The 20,507-nt window shown below is 39.6% G+C and overlaps 1 protein-coding gene across 1 annotated transcript in view; it reads right to left on the bottom strand.

The window, feature by feature from the left end:
* DNAJB12 (DnaJ heat shock protein family (Hsp40) member B12) overlaps positions 1-20,507 on the bottom strand; it is a 40,805-nt gene that overhangs the window by 2,133 nt on the left and 18,165 nt on the right. The window contains exons 2-7 of the mRNA XM_075216583.1: positions 14,266-14,428; positions 12,983-13,128; positions 4,952-5,131; positions 4,751-4,830; positions 3,044-3,153; positions 519-691 (exon numbers count right to left, since the gene is read on the bottom strand). Coding sequence (XP_075072684.1) covers positions 519-691; positions 3,044-3,153; positions 4,751-4,830; positions 4,952-5,131; positions 12,983-13,128; positions 14,266-14,428 — 852 coding nt within the window. The remainder of the gene's footprint in view (positions 1-518; positions 692-3,043; positions 3,154-4,750; positions 4,831-4,951; positions 5,132-12,982; positions 13,129-14,265; positions 14,429-20,507) is intronic.

Below are 20,507 nucleotides of genomic sequence, written 5' to 3'. Positions count from 1 at the left end.
AAACTCATTCACCTTATTGTAACACTGATTAGTGCTATATAAGGTACTACAGATGAAAGTATAACTATGCAGAATTACGAATATAAACCAGATCCCTGCTCTCAGACAGCTTTCATTGTCCCACAATGTGTCCATCCTGTAATGAACACAACATAAATGGCTTCTACAGTGGAGATCCTGGGTCCCTATGAAGAAAAGACTTTCAGTACTCCTGAGTGGTCACTGGTCAAGTGCTTCAATGTGTAAAAAAAAAATAATACATTTAACAAAAATACATCCTGTATGAATTCACTTCATGAGGACAAGCCACAATGTGTACTTATCGCCGACATATAGGGGCAAACAGCCATTTTGTGGACTGTACCAATATTTATCCCCATCACTCAACTAGGAGTAAAGTGCTTCAGGCCTCAAACCACTAGAGTCATTCATTTTAGTTCAACCCACAAAATAGCTGCCTCTGGTAGGAGTAGGAACTGGGTACACCTAGATACACAGGGACAACACGGTGTACTTACTCTGCTGCTTCTCCTTCCAGCAGTTATTCCTAAGATTGGCTATAAAGTCCTCTTCTACACTTCTTTCCACATTTCTCAGATTCATGCCAGTATACTCCTCGGTAAAGCTTTCCGACACAAAGTAAGGGACCTTGAGGTGCTCAGTCACCCTCTTGTGTATGTGACCCACGGACCTGTGCACAGAAGAAGCCACAATAAGAAGTGTCCATCAGTGCAAGTCTACAATGCATTTTTTTATTGCCATCTTCCATACTAGTCTTTGTGCTGTATATAAACCCCAAGCTTATTGTACATACTAGTCCAAGTTGTATGAGAAGCAGGCTGGATATTGGAAAAGAACTCTACCAGCAGATACATTTATCAGTCATAATCAGAGGCTTGTTCATAAGAATGTGATATTAGTATACAGAAAGTGACATCCATTTAAATACTGTTGTTTTCTTTAATAATTGTTACACAGCATTAAGAGCCGAGATATCGCATGCGCCACACAACACTAATTACGGTTTCTGATAATTAGTGTTGTGTTCCTAATTATACTAATGAGTGTGATTGTCAGACTGTGTTTGCTTCTATGCCAATATAATCTTATTTATTTAAATATTCATCTCCATTTAACAGTAAAGACACATTATGCCATTTTACTGAAGTCCCCTAATTGTTGCTCAGAAGTTACAAACCCATAAATCCAATCAAGCATTTTTCAACAGTTCTTTATAATTTGGCCACTGGGAGCGCTCTCTCGTTTAATTCAATGTTATCCTTTAAACTGTAAACCAGCGGTTCCCAAAGTGTGCGCTGCTGCGCTGTCACAGGGGTGCCACGGCCAGGAAGAGAAAAAAACCAACAACTTACCAATCCAGCGGTGCCTGGGACCCAGCATCCCGGGCACCGCCGGATTGGTAAGCTGTTTTTTTTTTTCTCTTCCTGGCCCCCGGGATGCAGAGCGGGCAGAGTGAGGGAATGCAGAGGGCGCAGAGAGAGTGTGGAGATGAAGGAGGGTGCAGTGTGAGTTAGCTGTAAATTATTCTTTGACAGAAATAGAATTGAAAAAAAAAATTATAAAAATATTCTTTTCCCTTGGATTTATGTGTATTATTTTTGCATACAACTAAAGTATTTCTGTCCTGACCTAAATACTTATTACGTTTTTTCAACTACTTATAAAACGGGACTGCTCGGTAATTATTTTGGAGGGGTGCCTTGAAAAAATTATGGAGACTCTAAGGGTGCCGCGAACTGAAAAAGTTTGGCAACCACTGGTATAAGCTCTTGCCACAAGAGGAGTTTCACTCCTGTTGTGTCATTTTTATAATGCTCTGTATGTATTATTTATGCTGTACACTGCAGCAGGAGCTTTATAAATGAATCACCATATTTGTATTTACCAAACAGTATTATCGTTTCTTATGATAACCGACAAATGATTCATGATTAAATCCCATGTAAAGGAACAGTATCTCACTGAATAATTCTAGATCCTTACATCTTGTAATAAAGCTAGGATTTAAATTTAACAAATGCCCTAATTGATATGGCTTAACACATTCCTCACAGTGCTGTGACAGAATTTATTCTGCCCATAGCAATAACCTGGTAAGATGTCTCTGGTCCCTAACACAGCAACAAGCAGTTTAGTTATTTGGGTAACAAGTGAAAACAGTTCCCTTAATTGACAGTATTAAATCACAGTAGCTGAAATAGCCTGTAATTTAATTGGACTAGAGCACTGCACTTTTATTGATTGAAGGGCTTTATTTCTATTGTTTTTTTTTTACACTAAATGTGTTCTGGGCATGGGACTAGTATGATGGATATTAAGCTGTTATGGAGGACACAGGGCTGTGCATGGGGCAAATGTTGGGTAAAGTGAATATACTGGTAGTGGGCCTGTGATCATCATTGGTCTCATGCATAGACGTCTTCACATACTAAGTGTATCCTGTTTCACCATGCCACACACAGGTATGTTATCATGGTTTCTTGCGCTGTTTAAATGGTGGAGAGCTGGAGCGCATGGTGTAGAGTGATAGATGTGGCCCTCTATACATAGTCTGGACAGCACTGTGTAAGTGGAGAAGCCCTTCCATAGGCATGTGTTAAAATAACATTTTATTAACAAAAAACTAGGGAATTTCTAAGGAATGACAATTATATTCAATTAGTGAAACACGTTCAAGTAGTAAAAAACAAAACAAAACATGAGCAAACAAAAAAAATAAAGTGTTCAAGTATAGTGTTATAGGGTTTGGTGGACATCAATTTAAGGGGATATATGTACGCCACAGTGTTTATAGACCTCTTAATGGCTGAATGGCCCGCTATGAAGGGGCAGCAAGCCAAGTTATTTGGGTCCTGCCCTTCAATCACCAGCAGCTGTTTTTTGTTCTTTTCTTGGTTAACTTTTAATATAGGTTATTTAATGGAAACACGTTCTATCTGAGAATATCAGTTTCATTCTAATACATCTGGACCAGCTTACTAGAACTTATGGTCAGCGCTGTATTTATAATGCATCTACTTACAGTCGGTGGCTGAGGCTGTAAGGCGGATTGGATACCATCATTTGACTTAGGGCAGACACGATGATCAGGATCAGGATGGGCATCAACTGGACAAACATTCCAAGACTTCCCTATACAAGAATAAGACATCTTTTGTTGTACGTGAAGAAACACTGGTATAGACGACTACTGTCTATATAATACATTCAATGCATTCATGTTGTAGCAATGTGCAGTCATGGCCAAAAGTTTGGAGATTGTTTGGGGCATCTGGAAAAACACTTCTCCGGAGAAGGAAAGGTGAGCACTACCATCAGTCCTGTGTCATGCCAACAGTAAAGCATCCCGAGACCATTCATGTGTGGGGTTGCAACTTCTCCCAACCATCCAAGAACAGTTTGGTGATGAACAATGCCTTTTCCAGCAAAATGGAGCACCTTGCCATAAGGCAAAAGTGATAACTAAGTGACATGGAGATCAAAATATTCAAATTTTGGGTCTATGGCCAGGAAACTCTCCAGACCTTAATCCCATTGACAACTTGTGGTCAATCCTCAAGAGGCGGGTGGACAAACAAAAACCCACAAATTCTGACAAACTCTAAGCATTGATTAGGCAAGAATGGGCGGCCATCAGTCAGTATGTGGCCCAGAAGTTTATTGACAGCCTGCCAGGGCGAATTGCAGAGGCCTTCAAAAAGAAGGGTCAACATTGCATAAACTTAATGTAAATTGTCAATAAAAGCCTTTGACACTTATCATCATCATCATCATCATCATCATTTATTTATATAGCGCCACTAATTCCGCAGCGCTGTACAGAGAACTCATTCACATCAGTCCCTGCCCCATTGGAGCTTACAGTCTAAATTCCCTAATATATACACACACTCACACAAAGACAGACAGAGAGGGAGACAGACAGAGACTAGGGTCAATTTTTGATTGCAGCCAATTAACCTACCAGTATGTTTTTGGAGTGTGGGAGGAAACCGGAGCACCCGGAGGAAACCCACGCAAACACAGGGAGAACATACAAACTCCACACAGATAAGGCCATGGTCGGGAATCGAACTCATGACCCCAGTGCTGTGAGGCAGATGTGCTAACCACTAGGCCACTGTGCTGCCATATGAAATGATTGTAATTTTACGTCAGTATACCATAGCAACATCTGACAAAAAGTTATAAAAACACTGAAGCAGCAAACTTTGTGAAAACCAATACTTGTGTCATTCTCAAAAAACTTTTGGCCATGACTGTACACTGTAAACAAATGAACATTAGAATACTATGTGCGCTTAATGTGGACGGGCAAGAGTGAATCCAGATAACTGCAACAGAATGCTACCACTTAGCCTGGCCCAGAAGTGTGTATAAGTTTTTCTAGAGAATATACTGTACAAATACAAACATTTGTACATTTACTTAAGGTGATGTTGAGTACTTTCATGTCAAAAAAGACAAAAATATTATAGGAGTGATTCCTTTATTAGCTAACCAAAAGAAATGTTTATATTTGCTAGCTTTCAGAGCACAGAGGCCCCTTCATCAGGCAAGTTTAAGTTTACTTGAAATAGTACTGGACAATACAATGTGTTCCCTCGCACAGATCTGTATGCCAATCTTAGAGCTCCCTCTAGAGGCTGAGCGCTTGATTCACTACACAACCATTTACCATTCCCTGAGAAGGGCTGACCAGGTTCAAATGCAGACGTATTTTACTTACATCTCCTTGGTGTTCCCGTCGGTTTTGTCTCTGAGAGTAAGTATAATGCATTCGCCCATTGCTGTATACATGAACATTACCTAGGATTGAGAAGTCACAACTTTGTAAATAGGATCCCAGATTACCAAAGCTTACTGTAACATTACTGAAGAAATGTCCTTATAAATTAGACATGACAAAGTGAGCAGTGAAGGTGCTTACTAGAAGGAAATCCCCCTCCAAAGAACATATTGAAGAGATCTTCAGGGGAGATGTCAGCCTCAAACCCTCTGTTGAAGTCTGAGTGTCCATGTCGTGATGCGTTGACTTTCTGATCTCCAAACTGATCGTACTGCTTCCTCTTCTCTGCATTGCTTAACACTGCATATGCATTCCCGATTGCTGAACAGGGACACAAACAAAAGGATTTAATCTGTCTCTACCTTCCTGGAACAACATTTCATGTTACATTTATAAAACATAAACATATCAAACAGGACTGTAGGTTTGCAAAGCTTATACTGGACTAGTCCAATTGGTACCTGTATTTGTATCTAGTACTAACCCACACTCCTTTGTTCAATTAATCGTAAAAAATAGCGTCATTCTTTTTGTTTGCGCGATTAATGACAGACTAAGATCACTGCTAGGCTTCAGATGATCATGCTTCCATTGTTTACCTACACCAGCAAATGTAACATGCAGTAGATGTGATAAGCATTCATTCACGTTTTAAGACATTGGAATGTATAGTATGGTGATGCACAGATTGTTGGAGAGTTATCAGCATGTTTTCTTATCAGCACCTAGGAAAATACACTTGGATTGTACTACAAAGTAATAAAGTGCAGATAGTTCTTCTACACATAGTGGAGAATGTCTGACACTCTACCTTGAACGCACTGAACCTGCAAGCATCATAACCAACTGATTTGTCTGCTCAGCATAGTTACATGTGCCATTAAAGCTGTATTCCCGGTTAAGTGTTAAACTTTAACTGAGCTGCTCCTTCCCCTTATTAAAACCTCAGGAACTGCACTCTTAAAACAGTTTACTCTGCTTTTCTGTAGTGCAGAAACATCAAAAGCTGCTTAATTGCCATTCTAAAAAAGGCTACTGAAGATGGGTGTGAGCAGGACGACCAATAGGAAGCTGCAAGTTCTGTGCTTCAGGCATCTTATTGGTTCATTTGTTTCCACCCTGATCGGCTGCACATGCAGTACTACAGATACAGAGTAACCCCCCAGAAAACTTGTTTCAGCATGCGATGCCCAGGACTTCATCAAGGAGATGGAGCAGTTTAGTTGTAGATCACTCAGGAATTTCACTGAAGCAACAAATTATGGTGTACAAAGTGCTGTATGTGTGCAAAACAGAATCAAAAACCATTACTGGAGGAATATCAATGGGATTGGGGCTTTCTACTGTGTGGGCAGAGCGACTGCACTGAGGCCCAGAGACAGTGATTACAAAATACACACAACAGCACAGGGCTCCTCGATTTTTCCTTTGCTTCCTTCTTGTACCCGCTAGAATGATTTCATTCATTGAAGGGTGGGTGGTGGGGGTGGAGACACAGATATTGTTAAAAAAAACCTTTGTGTGTGTTTGGGCCTAAAATGATTGTTCAATCAAACATAAAATCTTATAAGATAACACTCTATTGGCCCAGGCAGTAAGTTCTTTATACTGAAACCTACATCAGCCTGTCTGGATAGCCACAAACTGACATTACATGCTGAATTTATCCCTGTAGGTGTTTATACAGGTGATGTAGTTGGGGTGTCCAACTCCACATAACGCACAAGTTCTCAAACATAGCAACAGGATTTCCAGGAAGGTTTGAGGGGAAGGGGGTCAATTATGTTGAGATTACCAGACATTGTGTCATGATACCAGGGTAAATGGATCCCAAGGATTTATGAATAAAAAGGAGGAAATACCTGCAATACTTGCAGAAATACTTAAAAATATTGTAATAAAAACAAACTCATGACTAAATGTTTAAGAGTAGTTTTCCAGTCCTTTATCATTGGTAGGGGTTCTTCCACATGGACTCTGTTGGTTGTAAGGTCCAGCAGTCCCCAGGTCTTATTGTATCAGTGCTGTAGAGGAGGATGGATAAGAAGCACATGGTTCCTGACTGTCTTCCAATCTGGAGCCGGCTATTATGTGTTCCTGCCTCTCCTTCAGCACTTCTACCATTACACCAAGATTCCAGCTGGGGCACACTGCAGATCAGCACTGTGGCCTGTTCTCTAAAGGATGAACCCCACCTGTGCACTTGGGTAAGTAAAGTGGAGACTGTAGTGTGCAAAACCCCTTAAAGATGAATATAACTTGTAAGGGCTTGTACACACAGACTCTTTCCCAGCACGTGTGGCGGTGTGTGCTTGAGACACATCCTCCAACAGAAGGCAGTTTGCTGCAACTGAAAATAAGGTCGACTGAACCATATGAAGACAGTGCCAACAGTACATACAAGCACTGGAAGACACTAGGATATGGCGCATCAATCAAGCATAGACCCTGAACGCTATGGACTGTGGATCTGTCCTTAATGAGGTTCCTTTTTTCAGTGTCGGTGAAGCATTCATAAAGGATTAAACACGGCTCATACAGACTATACCAAGGGTGCAGGGAAAGTTACAATGTCCATGAGCTCTAAAACAAATGCAACATGAAAAACCACGTGGCATCTGTATCTGCAGTTGTCATATAAATGTCGGCAACCAGGGATCCAACTACAACATAATAGGATCTACTTTGTCGAATGAAAATTAGCTTAAATAAAAAGAAAAAATTGTGGTAGCACCTTCAGCTAGACACTGTAGTAGAACATACTGCTGGGTGGCTAGAGGTAAGGCTGGGTACACACTACACGGTTTTCAGATCAACCACCCAATAAATGACTTCCGTCCGATACTGCACCAGTAGGTACACTGCAACAATGAGCGATTATCATTCCAAAGCTCATTGTATCATTTCATTTGTAAACTGAACTAAAAACTTTGTTCAACGTTGTCGTTCCAATTCTGCAGTGTGTATGCACTGACGATTAGGTTCTCCACAGAGTTGACAGTCATGGGGTGGGGGATTCAATTGGCCATGTTACTGGTAAAAGTAACGCGGCTTACACATTATTACAGTAATAATGCGCTTAATTGCCGTTATTATGGTAGCTTCAACAATGGCTTTTTGCTCGCAGCTCCCTAAGCTGCGAGCAGAAAGCCGGGTTAAAGTTAACGTAATAACGGTAACAGCTTTAACGCTGCGCTAATTCGGGGGGAATGGATTTCCCCCCCTTGATCTTTACAACCGATGGTTATGACAGATGAAGAGCACAGATCTGAGGGTAAATCTTGTAAAACATGTATATTGTATACACATGAATCAGTATGCTGATGTGGACTTTTTTTTTACATTTTTTATCAATCCTTGGTAAAATCGTTAGATAACCCATCAGGAGAAAATTGCTGTAGTGTGTACCCAGCCTAAATGCAGACATCTGAGATATACACTGTGTACCTCTGGATTATAATTGGTTTATCCATCACAGAGAATAAACACCCCCATAAGCTCTCCAAACACTTCCCTATGTCATTTGTGCTTATAACAGCTTAAAAAATTGCATAGCTAGACAATATTGCTTAAACTTTTTTTTTATCATCACCAATCCACTTAAACCCTCAGCAAACAGACTTAATACATGCAAGAAGAACATTACCTATAGCTACTAGTCTCTAACCTGCAAGGGTCTGTTTGCCAGATATTACATAGAGCTGGAATAGTCAGGATACTCAGTCAGAGAGGTGTCTTTGAATGAGACCTGAATTAAATTATTTTTTTAGACCAGGACACTTTCTTCAAACCAATTAAAGAAATTGAAACCAGCGTTTCAGGTTCTAGGATAATTTAAAGGTTAGCATCATATTCCTCTATCAGGGTCATGACTTCAGTCGAATTCTCACTTCTTGGTTCTTTCTAGGATTGCTAAGGAGAGATTCAGAACAAGACCAACACCAGCAGCAACTTTTGAAGATGGTAAGAAAAATAGTATCTGGAGCCGCCTATCCACTTGATGAACTGAGCACCATTAGCATGTTTTGCTTGGATTCAAAGTAGAGAAAATATGTGGTCTGTGGTAATGGTCACCAGAGAGGGCTTTAACACAATTTAAGGCTGCAGTTTGACATCTGGGGAGATCCTGGAATAAAAGGTGTGGGTGGTAAATCTTCTAAAAAGGATAAGTGGGTGTTACCCATAACAACCAATCCTGTAATGTACTAGATCAATGAGAACTAGAATCTGATTGGTTGCTATGGGTAACACCTCCACTTCTCATAATTACAGGTTTTACACCCTTTGTCAAAAAGAAGCGTATTTACAAGCATTTGTAGGAATGGATTTACCTGTAAATTACAGATTTAAATTGCGTTTCTCTGAGTAATAGTTATTTTTCTACCATCTAATAAGGAACACAATAGAATAAAGGACTTGTTCAGATGAGTGGGCAGCACAGTGGCCTAGTGGTTAGCACTTCTGCCTCACAGCACTGGGGTCATGAGTTCAATTCCCGACCATGGCCTTATCTGTGTGGAGTTTGTATGTTCTCCCTGTGTTTGCGTGGGTTTCCTCCGGGTGCTCCGGTTTCCTCCCACACTCCAAAAACATACTGGTAGGTTAATTGACTGCTATCAAAAATGTATCCTAGTCTCTGTTTGTCTGTCTGTCTCTGTGTGTGAATGTGTGTCTATATTAGGGAATTTAGACTGTAAGCTCCAATGGGGCAGGGACTGATGTAAATGAGTTCTCTGTGCAGCGCTGCGGAATTAGTGGCGCTATATAAATAAATGATGATGATGATGATGAGTGTTTTGTGAGGCATTTCTCACATTGCATTTCAACTGGACATAGACACTAGAAAAGCACACATATGGGCAGCAGTGTAAAACGACAACAGCACCATTTTCACGTATTGACGGGTAGTTTAGGATCACGCCATGTGAACAATAGGCGACTCATCAGAATAAAATTTGAAAAAAAACTTAAAAAAAATATTATTAACCGGTAACATATTTTAAGGCAGGCCTCCATCTGTTGTTGAACAACTCCAGCAATTTCCACAATTCAGGGTCTGGTGTTATAGCTGGAGAGCCACATCTTACTTATCCCTGTCCTGCATACAGTCTGCAACACGTGCATGAAATAAAAGCTAATGTTGTATAAATAATAACTATGCATCAAAACACGACACCTGCAGATTCCTGTTCACTCTGCATGCGCACGATCACAATCGGCAGAGAATATAAACAAATATTGTGCTTTCATTTTTTAAATATAGTCCCAACATATTATACAGCACTGTCCAATCAGAGCATTGTATTTACATCTGTTCTTGCTACAATTTACCCCACTAACACAAACCACACCACCTCCATTGACTTTCACAATTGTAAAGCCCTGTATATATACGATGCATGAAACGTAGTGCAGGTGTGTAATGAAATGACAATATTATACTCCAACATATTGCAGCAACTTTGAAACTCAAATATTAAAAAGCAAATGGATCACAATAAAACAGGTCTAGAAAAAAGTTGATCTGATTCATTATGGAAAGTAAGGCAAAAAAAGGAGCAAGTTTCCTCATGGACAATTCATGTTACAAGGGGTGCACATAATTTAAATACTGGCTGTTCTTTTTATGCAGCACACAAATACTTGATAACTTTTTTTTTACACTGAAACTAAAAAGTTGATCTAGAACATGCCCTATCCCTACTATAAATCTGTTTTCACATTTTAAATTTAACCCCCCCCCCCTCCAATGTAACATTTGCCAGGTGCAAAGTTACTCTTTTTTTTTTTTTTGCTTTACTTTTCTTAATGAATCTGGTCCTAAATGTTTACATTTTCAGCCCCCCCCTCAAACTATTCTATAATACAAGTGTGTCTAAATCTGCAGTACTACCAGCTGAGTGTCCAGTAATCTGTTTTAGTCTGGACTTTATCCTATGCTTATACCTGCCAGGAGCTCATCCTGTACAGCAAGACTAGGGATCATAGGATAACGCTACATTAAGACAGGCAGCGGAAACCAGATGTATTTCTGGTACATTAAAGAGACCTGGGGGTAGATGTATCAAACCTTCTAAAAAAGAAAAGAGGTGTTACATAGCAACCAATCAGATTCTACCTATAATTTTATAGATTGTAATAGAATCTAGTACATTCTAGAATCTGACTGGTTGCTATGGACAACACCTCTACTTTTCCTATTTAGAATATTTAATTCATCTACCCCCCTGGATTTATTTCTCTTTGAAAGTGACTGGTAGTTCTAAAATAAAATTAGTAAAAATTATACTATTCTGAAGCAGTATGCCAGATGTTTAATAAGTGCAGTTCTACTCTTTGGGCTTGTTAAAATAATAGCAGCGTGTAGCACAGTGGCATAGTGGATAGCACTTCTGCCTCACAGCGCTGGGGTCATGAATTCGATTCCAAACCATGGCCTTATCAGTGTGGAGTTTGTATGTTCTCCCCGTGTTTGCGTGGGTTTCCTCCCACACTCCAAAAACATAGTAGTAGGTTAATTGGCTGCTATAAAATTGACACGTGTATGTGTGTGTGTGTGTGTTATGGAATTTAGACTGTAAGCTCCAATGGGGCAGGGACTGATGTGAGTGAGTTCTCTGTACATGCTGCGAAATTAGTGGCGCTATATAAATAGCTGCTGCTGATGATGATACAGTGTGGTTTGACTGTAACAACAATATAGATGCCTGCTCTATCCTCAGTGCTCTGTGTGCAGCTGTTAAACCACACACTCACTAAAGTGACAATATCTTAACAAATATTTCAACTTTAAAATTAGCCCTTTTTCAAGTATTATATCCTGCTTTCTGTCTGTAAAACGCAAAACGCGTCACAAGAGACTGTCTGTTGATTCCTCAAGGATTGGAGGTATTAACACATTAGTGACCAAACCAATGTCACATTACCTATATAACTATACGTCTTACCTCTTTTTCAGTTTGACAATTGGTTACCAATTGTAAAATGCTGCCGAGTATACTGTCGCTATATAACTATTATTACTGTTGTCTCCGTTAAACAGATCATATATTTGATAGGTCACATATTATATATTGATTTATTTATTGTTTGTGTTTGATAGGCCTCTTAAAGCAAAACGTAATTAATGTCTGGTGTTTTCTTATCTTATAGAAGCTTTATAAGATTTTTTTTTCTCCATATTTTAGTGCCAGTTTACTTTATTATACAAAGATTCAGGGGATTATTACCAAGCATCACTGTAGTGATCTTTACCACCTCTGCTGGAAGGCTGTTCCACCTATCTACTAATTATTCCTTATTTACCCTAACCCTCTAGTCCTTGGGTATGTCTGTTTGCACTTTAAATCTTTTCCTCTGTAGAATGCTTTCCACCTCTACTTTGTTCAAACCTAGATATGTTTGAAAGCTTCTATCATACCCCTTCTCTGCTCTAAGCTGTAGATATGGAGGTCATTAAGTAACCATTCTGTGTGCAATCTCCAATTTATCGCCTTCTGGTATATGACCTTCAGTACTGAACACCGTATTCTAGATGCAATCTCACTAATGACCTATATAGTCGCTGCTACTAATCCTTCCTGTGCAACCTAGCATCCGGCTGACCTTCCTCATTGCTTTGCTACATTTTCTGTCTATCATTAATACTATGGTCAGTCTTTGGATTTTTGAGACGCATGATTTTGTATTTTTTTGGCACAGAAATGTAGTTGCCATTCCTCTAATCATCCCAGATCGTCAAGCATTTTGGCTGCCTATCTGGTGAATTTGCTGTTACATACTTTGTGTTCTCTGAAAAATGTCATGTGGGGGAATTCAATTAGTCACGAAGAGTCACACCGAGAGACACTTCACGGTGGAGATTTGTTAGAAATCTGCGCTCAATTTTGCTTCTGCGCTCAAATCAGCGGAGATTTCTAGCATAATTGCCGGCAATATGCGCGCCAAATTGCAGACAGCTGAATCTCCCCCATAATTTCCCTTCACCACCAATAGTAAGGTCACAAATAGAGATTTAAAAGAGGGCAGTCCAAGCACACATCCCTGGTGCAATCACTCTTCAAAATGTATTTCACTTACTACAAGTCTCATAGAACTTATATCCTATTCTAGCTATGCTGCGCCAGCAAAGTTTTCGTGAGGTTATTTAGTTCATCAGAGTTTTCCCCGTACCTTTAAATGCTTCAGTGGCACCAGGAGCATGGTTTTTATCTGGATGAAACTTTAATGCTAGCTTTCTGTATGATTTCTTCAAGTCATCTTCTGTGGCTTCCCTGGTGACACCCAAAATTTCATAGTAGTCTTTGCATTGTTTTATCCTATCGAAAAAGACAAAACGTAGAGTATGGAAGATATATTAATGTTGGTCATACAAACTTTACATAATAAATCACCCAATTATAAGAGGCTACAATCAGGTCAGCACATAACCATACTTTAACATTTTCAGTGATGGCTGCATTAGTATGCATTTAGAATATAGTGCGAAGGAGTGGGATAAGTAAACTATATTCATATGAGAAAGGTAAAATGTGCGGTCTCGTCTCCAATCATGTCCTAACATTCCTCTCTGTTCACCGTATCTATCTATCTATCTATCTCAAGACCAGATTTCATTGTTCGAATTGACTGTTTAAAATAAGGCTTTAAACCAAGGAAACAACATTTGTCTTTTCAGATTAAAGCTGCATTACAAGCTAGGAAAACATTGTCCTATGGTGGCCCCTTACCCTAGCCGAAGCCCTAGGGGCATCTACTTGCAGCCATTTTCCTGGGGCTCTTCTTGAAAATACTTAAATTACTGTTATACAGAACTGGCACATTAATTTTTTTAACCAACATTAAATAGCAGTATGGGAGCATTATTTGCCTTGTGATTGGTCTTCCAGACCCTCCCCAGTTTTTCCTAGGTGTAATGCAGCTTGAAATGGAGACATTATGTAAACAAATAGGTGACCCAGTCATCTCTGGTTTCTAAGACATCAATAAATGGCTTTATTATGCAGGATCAATATACTTTAAGAGTTTAAATCTTTTGAGAACATTACACAGAATTCTAGTCTTCGTTTATACTTCTGCATTTGTTAACTATTAATAATGCTTAGTTCTCTTCCTGTTACAGTTAAAAAAAACAATATACTGACAAACTTTTCACAAAGCCCATAGTGTTCTAGAAACTTGTTTTTATGTATCTAACCACAAAATGTTCTTTTCTCAGCCATATGGAACAACTACCGCAGCATCCTCCACCTACACAATGTACTTCACTGAAATGTGTAAATTGTTGATAATAACACTATCACAGAGTTTGGTGAATAGTTCAACGCTGCCTTAATGAAAAGAGAATTGTGATCATAACAGAACAAATATGCATCTTACAGAAGTACAAATTGTTTGCACACATTGGATGATTAAGAGGTCCTAGCTGTAGTACATAGAAATGGCATCTCAATCACCTCTTCACTGCTTCTAGCTGGTCTGGTGTGTAACTCTTGCTAGTTTCCCCACCAGCCTCCCCGTTTGCAGATGGCGTTTCGGCTGCATTCTTCCGGTGACAAGGTTTTGTAGGCTCTGTGCTGTTAGACTGGCTGCTTTTTTTCGTGAGGGAATCAATGAGTTCTACAACAGAGATACATAAATTAGATAGGCACATATCAGCTCAGATACGTTATCATCAATGACTATGTAACCATCTTGTAAAACATCTCTGCAGCAATAGTATATAAAGAGAACATTTGGATTTCGTGCAAGGCTCCAAGGGCAAATCGTCCCATTGTATACTGCTTGCAGAAACCATATTTGACAGTTGACTATAAGTTTCAATTATAGAGTCTCTCAATGTTCTAGTTATACAAGCGATACGAGTAATTCAACAGCTGAAAAGGATCAAAGTATTTTTAGTAAACACACAGAAAATGCTTGAAAACCAACTCACAAACTATGTAGCTACATTTTGAGTTAAAATAGTCTTTATCCACAAATTAACTGGACGCGCTTGGTTTAACCTGTACGCCAATTGTCACAAATGTGTCATTAGCAAAATATTACCCTTGACCCTGTTGTTGTCGTCAGGTGGGAGGGGGGGGGGATGTATATATTTTATTGTGAGATTATTATACATTGGTAAGATTTACAGGAGAGCCTGGAGAGAAGATGGGGAAGAGAAGGCCAATAACTACAGACTTCCTAGAATCTTCAAAGAAACAGGTGAAATACTATAAAAAAATAAATAAATATATATATATATTTTACACATTCATCCCGTAATATTTACAGGAGATAAATACTAAAAGGAAATACAAAGTAGGATTAGAGTCTGTATAAATCAGATGCTAAATAAAGAGATAAAAGTGCATGATCATTAATTATGCACTTTTGCAAATGTAACTTGCCACCCATAGTACATACTGTATATACACACATCATACTACAGTGCAGTGGAGCCCTTCAGGATGAAATGTCTATTACATAACGGAGGCTGACCAAGGCTATTATAGACAGCATATGGTCCCAGGGTCGTGCCTGGAAAGCTTTTGATTTGGTTCCTAGGTCACCGTGCGTAGTGAATGCTGCGTTCTTCAAGTTCTGCCACCATACTGGCATAGTGTAACATACCAGCCTAAATTCCTGATTAAAAATCCAAGTGTGCAGTGGAAATAAACTTGCCCACAAAGATATAATTGTTCTATAGGAAAAGAAGTGATCTGGTCATTATCTGTTAGAGATGTTTAGTGATTCTGAGCAAATAGAGGGGTTCTCTTTGCTCAGAATCATTAAACATCTGTTTGCGGCTTACATTACATTTCTGACAAGTCACTTTGCTCATCAATTAAATTGTGTCAATAATTGCAATCTATGCTACAGCAGACTTCTGATTGCCTATGTTTTAGGACATGTAAACAGGCAATAGAGGATTTCCTTAGCTCTCAGTATAGAACATCATACTACCCACTTTGTGAGAGATCATCATGGCAGCTAATTGTAGAACTAAATCATGTATCACTTTCACAAGTATTTATCTTACATGGAATTTTAATATTTGTATATATTAGTCGCAGTCAGTGTAATCAAACAGCATGCAATGCCTTCTATGTATGTATGTATGTATGTATGTATGTATGTATGTATGTATGTATGTATGTATGTATGTATGTATGTGCACAGGTCCTCAGCAATTACTGGCCACTACTGAATATAATTAGAACTCAATCCTACCATCATTCTCCACCCAATGCCTCACAGACGTTGTAATGTAAGATAGATGCCCAATAGCAATTACCAAGGACTTATCCTTTACTAGATTCACAAGAGATCTACTTGCAACAACATTGGTACATGGCTGCCCACTTAAATCAAACATGTATAAGTATGGAATGATATTTAAATAAATGTACTATGTTAATCTGGATAAATGCCTAATATTTTTAACAGATAATAGGATGGTTAATTAGTAATGCTTAATTTACCCATACAGTAAGTGAACTAATTATCAGACAATTACATTTTTAAATAATGTCTTGCATCAGCATTGTTTTCAATAGTCTGTGTGCGTCTTATGTGTTATTAATAACCAATTCTAACCTCGCTCCCTTTGATATGACAACATGTGACGTCAATGGATGAGTGGGAGGGGTGTGTGACCAGCTATTCTGATGAGGGAAGTGGAGGACAGTTTACCGATTCTTTAATTTTACCTAAACAATATGGTAGTGCCCATTGTAGGTGCTTTCAGTGGTGGACAGAGGTCAGCATGGGCACTCTGATCAGTCTGAGGCTACGCAGCAAGCTGCCAGGCACTGTGTGTTTGACACCTATATCATAGCCAGCATTAACTTTTTCAGCAATTTGTGCTACAGTAGCTCTTCTGTGAGATTGGACCAGACAGAATAGTCTTTGCTCCGCACGCGCATCAATAAGCCTTGGACACCCATGATCCTGTCACCGGTTGTCCTCTCTTGGACCAGTTTTAGTAGGTACTAACCACTGCATACTGGGTACACCCCACACCCCTGCTGTTTTAGAGATTCTCTGACCCAGTCGTCTAGCCATCGCAGTTTGGCCCTTGTCAAAGTCGCTCAGATCCTTACACTTGCCCATTGTTCCTGCTTCCAACACATCAGCTTCAAGCACTGACTGTTCACTTGCTGCCTAATACATCCCACACCTTAACAGGTGCCATTCATCATCATCATCACCATTTATTTATATAGCGCCAGTGATTCCGCAGCGCTGTACAGAGAACTCACTCACATCACTCCCTGCCCCATTGGGGCTTACAGTCTAAATTCCCTAACACACACACACAGACACAGACAGACAGACAAGGGTCAATTTGTTAGCAGCCAATTAACCTACCAGTATGTTTTTGCCATTGTAAACACATAATGTTATTCACCTCACTTGTCAGTGGTTAATGTTGTGGCTGATCAGTGTATATTATTTCAGGCCCTGCCATTGCTACATCCAGAGCATCAGTGACACCACAGCCACCCACACATAGGGGAGTTGCATATTATAGTGTGGATATACATACAATTCTTTGTGCCATCTCACAAAAACACTTTAGGGAGATGATCGATTTGTTTACAATTTTATTCAGTATCATTATATATCAGTATAATTGTGATATATTAAAGGAAACACTTTGTTAAGGCTTTCATAGAAATCAAGTTTTATGTTACAAAATTAAAACTTCTGATTACGAGTAATACCTATTGGCAATGTAAAGAGAAACTATTTATTTTCAATCATAAAGAAGAAGGATTATAACCATTTCTGAACAGTTGGTTTTATTTGATATATATTATCATAATAAGAGATGTATACTGTTATAAAACGAAAAGACACTACAATCCAAATATATAATATAATGATCTATATATATATTTTTTTTTCTTTAAGATGCAATCACATGCTTTATACAACTAGGATCTGGCCACTTGTGCAAGACTACCATTGGATTAGAATATATTTATAGCAAATGGTTAGACTCCACAAAGGTGCAGATCTATGGGCAGCATGGTGGCTTAGTGGTCAGCACTTCTGCCTCACAGCACTGGGGTCATGAGTTTGATTTCCGACAATGGCCTTATCTGTGAGGAATTTGTATGTTCTCCCTGTGTTTGCGTGGGTTTCCTCTGGGTGCTCCGGTTTCCTCCCACAATCCAAAAAAACCATACTAGTAGGTTAATTGGCTGCTATCAAAATTGACTCTAGTCTCTCTCTCTGTCTGTGTGTGTGTGTGTGAATGTATGTTGGGAATTTAAACTGTAAGCTCCAATGGGGCAGGGACTAATGTGAGCGAGTTCTCTGTACAGCGCTGCAGAATTAGTGGCGCTATAGCCTTTCAATATAGATCATCATCTATATTGAAAGGTGATCTATATTGAAAATCCAAATGCTATTTAAATACGTAGCATATGGTGACACTCTCGTCCCTGAGGAAGCCAGGAATGGTGAAACGCTGATGGCAAAACATTAACTATAAACTATTTGCATTCTAAAGTCATTGCTTATATCGGGTGCTCTCTATTACATTGGAGCACACAGATCGGTGTACGTTCCATATAGTGACAGCAAGACATTCGGCATTTGGAGCACACGTTGCATTGTAAAACACCAGAAGCCAAACTTGCACAACGAAGAAGCGGGCTCTGGTGCCAGGCAAACGAAGAAGACTCATAGCGGACAACCCCATGGGAGACAGAGATACGCTACACTACGGAAAAACCTTTTTTAAGTCAGGAGCAAATCAATAGAAAATACAGAATTTGTAAGTACTTACGGAGTAAGTTATGCATCTGCAGTACCCTAAATCTGCACTGTATCACTGACAAATGATTTGAAAGGACTGAGAACTGTTTAGGGTGCTACTGATTTTAGATTGCAGGGGCTGAAGACCTGAGCTACATTTGCACAAATACATATTTGCTTTATATGTTTTATATTTCGTATTAAAGCGTTTATTGAGCAAGCTTGGATTGTGTACTATTCAGCAATAACAGAGATATATTGCTATAAGTGATCTTTACACAAACAGATTTTGCTGCTAACATATAATACATCTGTTACAAATTTACTGTATTTCATGTATAGCGCCAGGGAAATGTGCCGATTCTGTGTGATGAAGGCTGATCTGCAGGCTGAGCAAATTCCTCTGGGGAACACTCTGCTGCCAGACATTGAATGCTACAGCAGCAGTTATTATGCTTTAGGGCAGGTAGCTTATTGATCCACAGGTTGGTTTGTCCCTCCTGGGGTGCCAAAAGCTGGAGGTCTCCATTCCACCTCCAAAAGCAAAGCATCGCCTCTGGCCCCCTATGTATAGCTACAGTTACAGAAATGGGATTTGAATTTGGTTTGTACCTTTTTGTTCTTTGTCTTACAGTAAAGCAATACAGGGGTGCAATCTCCCAGTGACATTTACCCTGTATGTGAACGGCAACAGCTTCGGTTGTCCCTGAACTGCTATAGTGCGATGACTGAATATTGTTCCAGCAGTTCCCCTGCAGTCAGCACCTTTTCCACAACACACTGTGGATGCCAACCTTCAAACAACAAACTGCTGCCACACAGTGGCTACATGTCATAGTGCAATCCACACTACCTTATGTGTGCAGCAAGCTCCTGCTCTACTGTCTCTGTACCCACTTCACGAGCCTCCTCACTACCACCTTGTGGCCAACCGAAGATTAACTTTGTCAGAGAACAAAATAAAACCAAAAGCATGACTGATTAGAGTAAACTTTCTGTGCGTCCTGGGTGCCTTATAAGCAAATTTACTCACTGACCAGCAACTTGGCCCTCCCTCAACCTAAACCTAAACATGAAGCGCATCATCCAAAGCCAAGAAAGGCTGTTCAGCTGAAATCCTGCATCATTTCACCAGTCAGGAGAGATTGATTTTGCAATAAGACTCACCCACCTGGAGTGATCAAAAGGACTCACCATGCCCCGCACCAGCTAACAAGAGTGACTTTTTGGCTTTTCAAACTCAATTTCAGAATCTCCTCTGCAAGTGATCATTTGAAGCATAGTTACAAATAGCGGTTATACCAATAAAATTAGATATCTCCTCCTTTGCAGCTTGCACAGCCAAGTTAGAAACAAGATTGGAGAGATTCCAACAGAATACCGATAAATATATGGACACATTGGTAGACAGCTGGAAAATTTGAGAAACAAGAATCGAGCACTGGAAATGTTCTAATAACATCAGAATGAGAAATTTACCAGAGTGTCACTCAAGAGAACCTTGAGCCTTACCTACAAAGCATATTCACCTGACTGGTTCACGACCTGAGCACACAAGTACTTACTGAGAGCACGAGCCACCCTGGGACATCATAATCATCAGTTATTTATATAGCGCCACTAATTCTGCAGCGCTGTACAGAGAACTCACTCACATCAGTCCCTGCCTCATTGGGGCTTACAGTCTAAATTCCCTAACATACATACATACACACACACACACACACACACACACACACACACCAATTTAGATAGCAGCCAATTAACCTACCTGTATGTTTTTGGAGTGTGGATAACCGGAGCACCCGGAGGAAACCCACGCAAAAAACAGGGAGAATATACAAACTCGCCATTCATGTAGGCTGCCTATGACAAGCCGCACATTTCTGTATGATAACTTCAAGCTTAAAATCTTATTGATTCCCAGTGACCACTGCAAAGAGAT

Source organism: Mixophyes fleayi, chromosome 6 (assembly GCF_038048845.1).
Source record: "Mixophyes fleayi isolate aMixFle1 chromosome 6, aMixFle1.hap1, whole genome shotgun sequence".
Classification (NCBI taxonomy): Eukaryota; Metazoa; Chordata; class Amphibia; order Anura; family Limnodynastidae; genus Mixophyes; species Mixophyes fleayi.
This window is presented reverse-complemented; position numbering and strand designations above follow the sequence as displayed.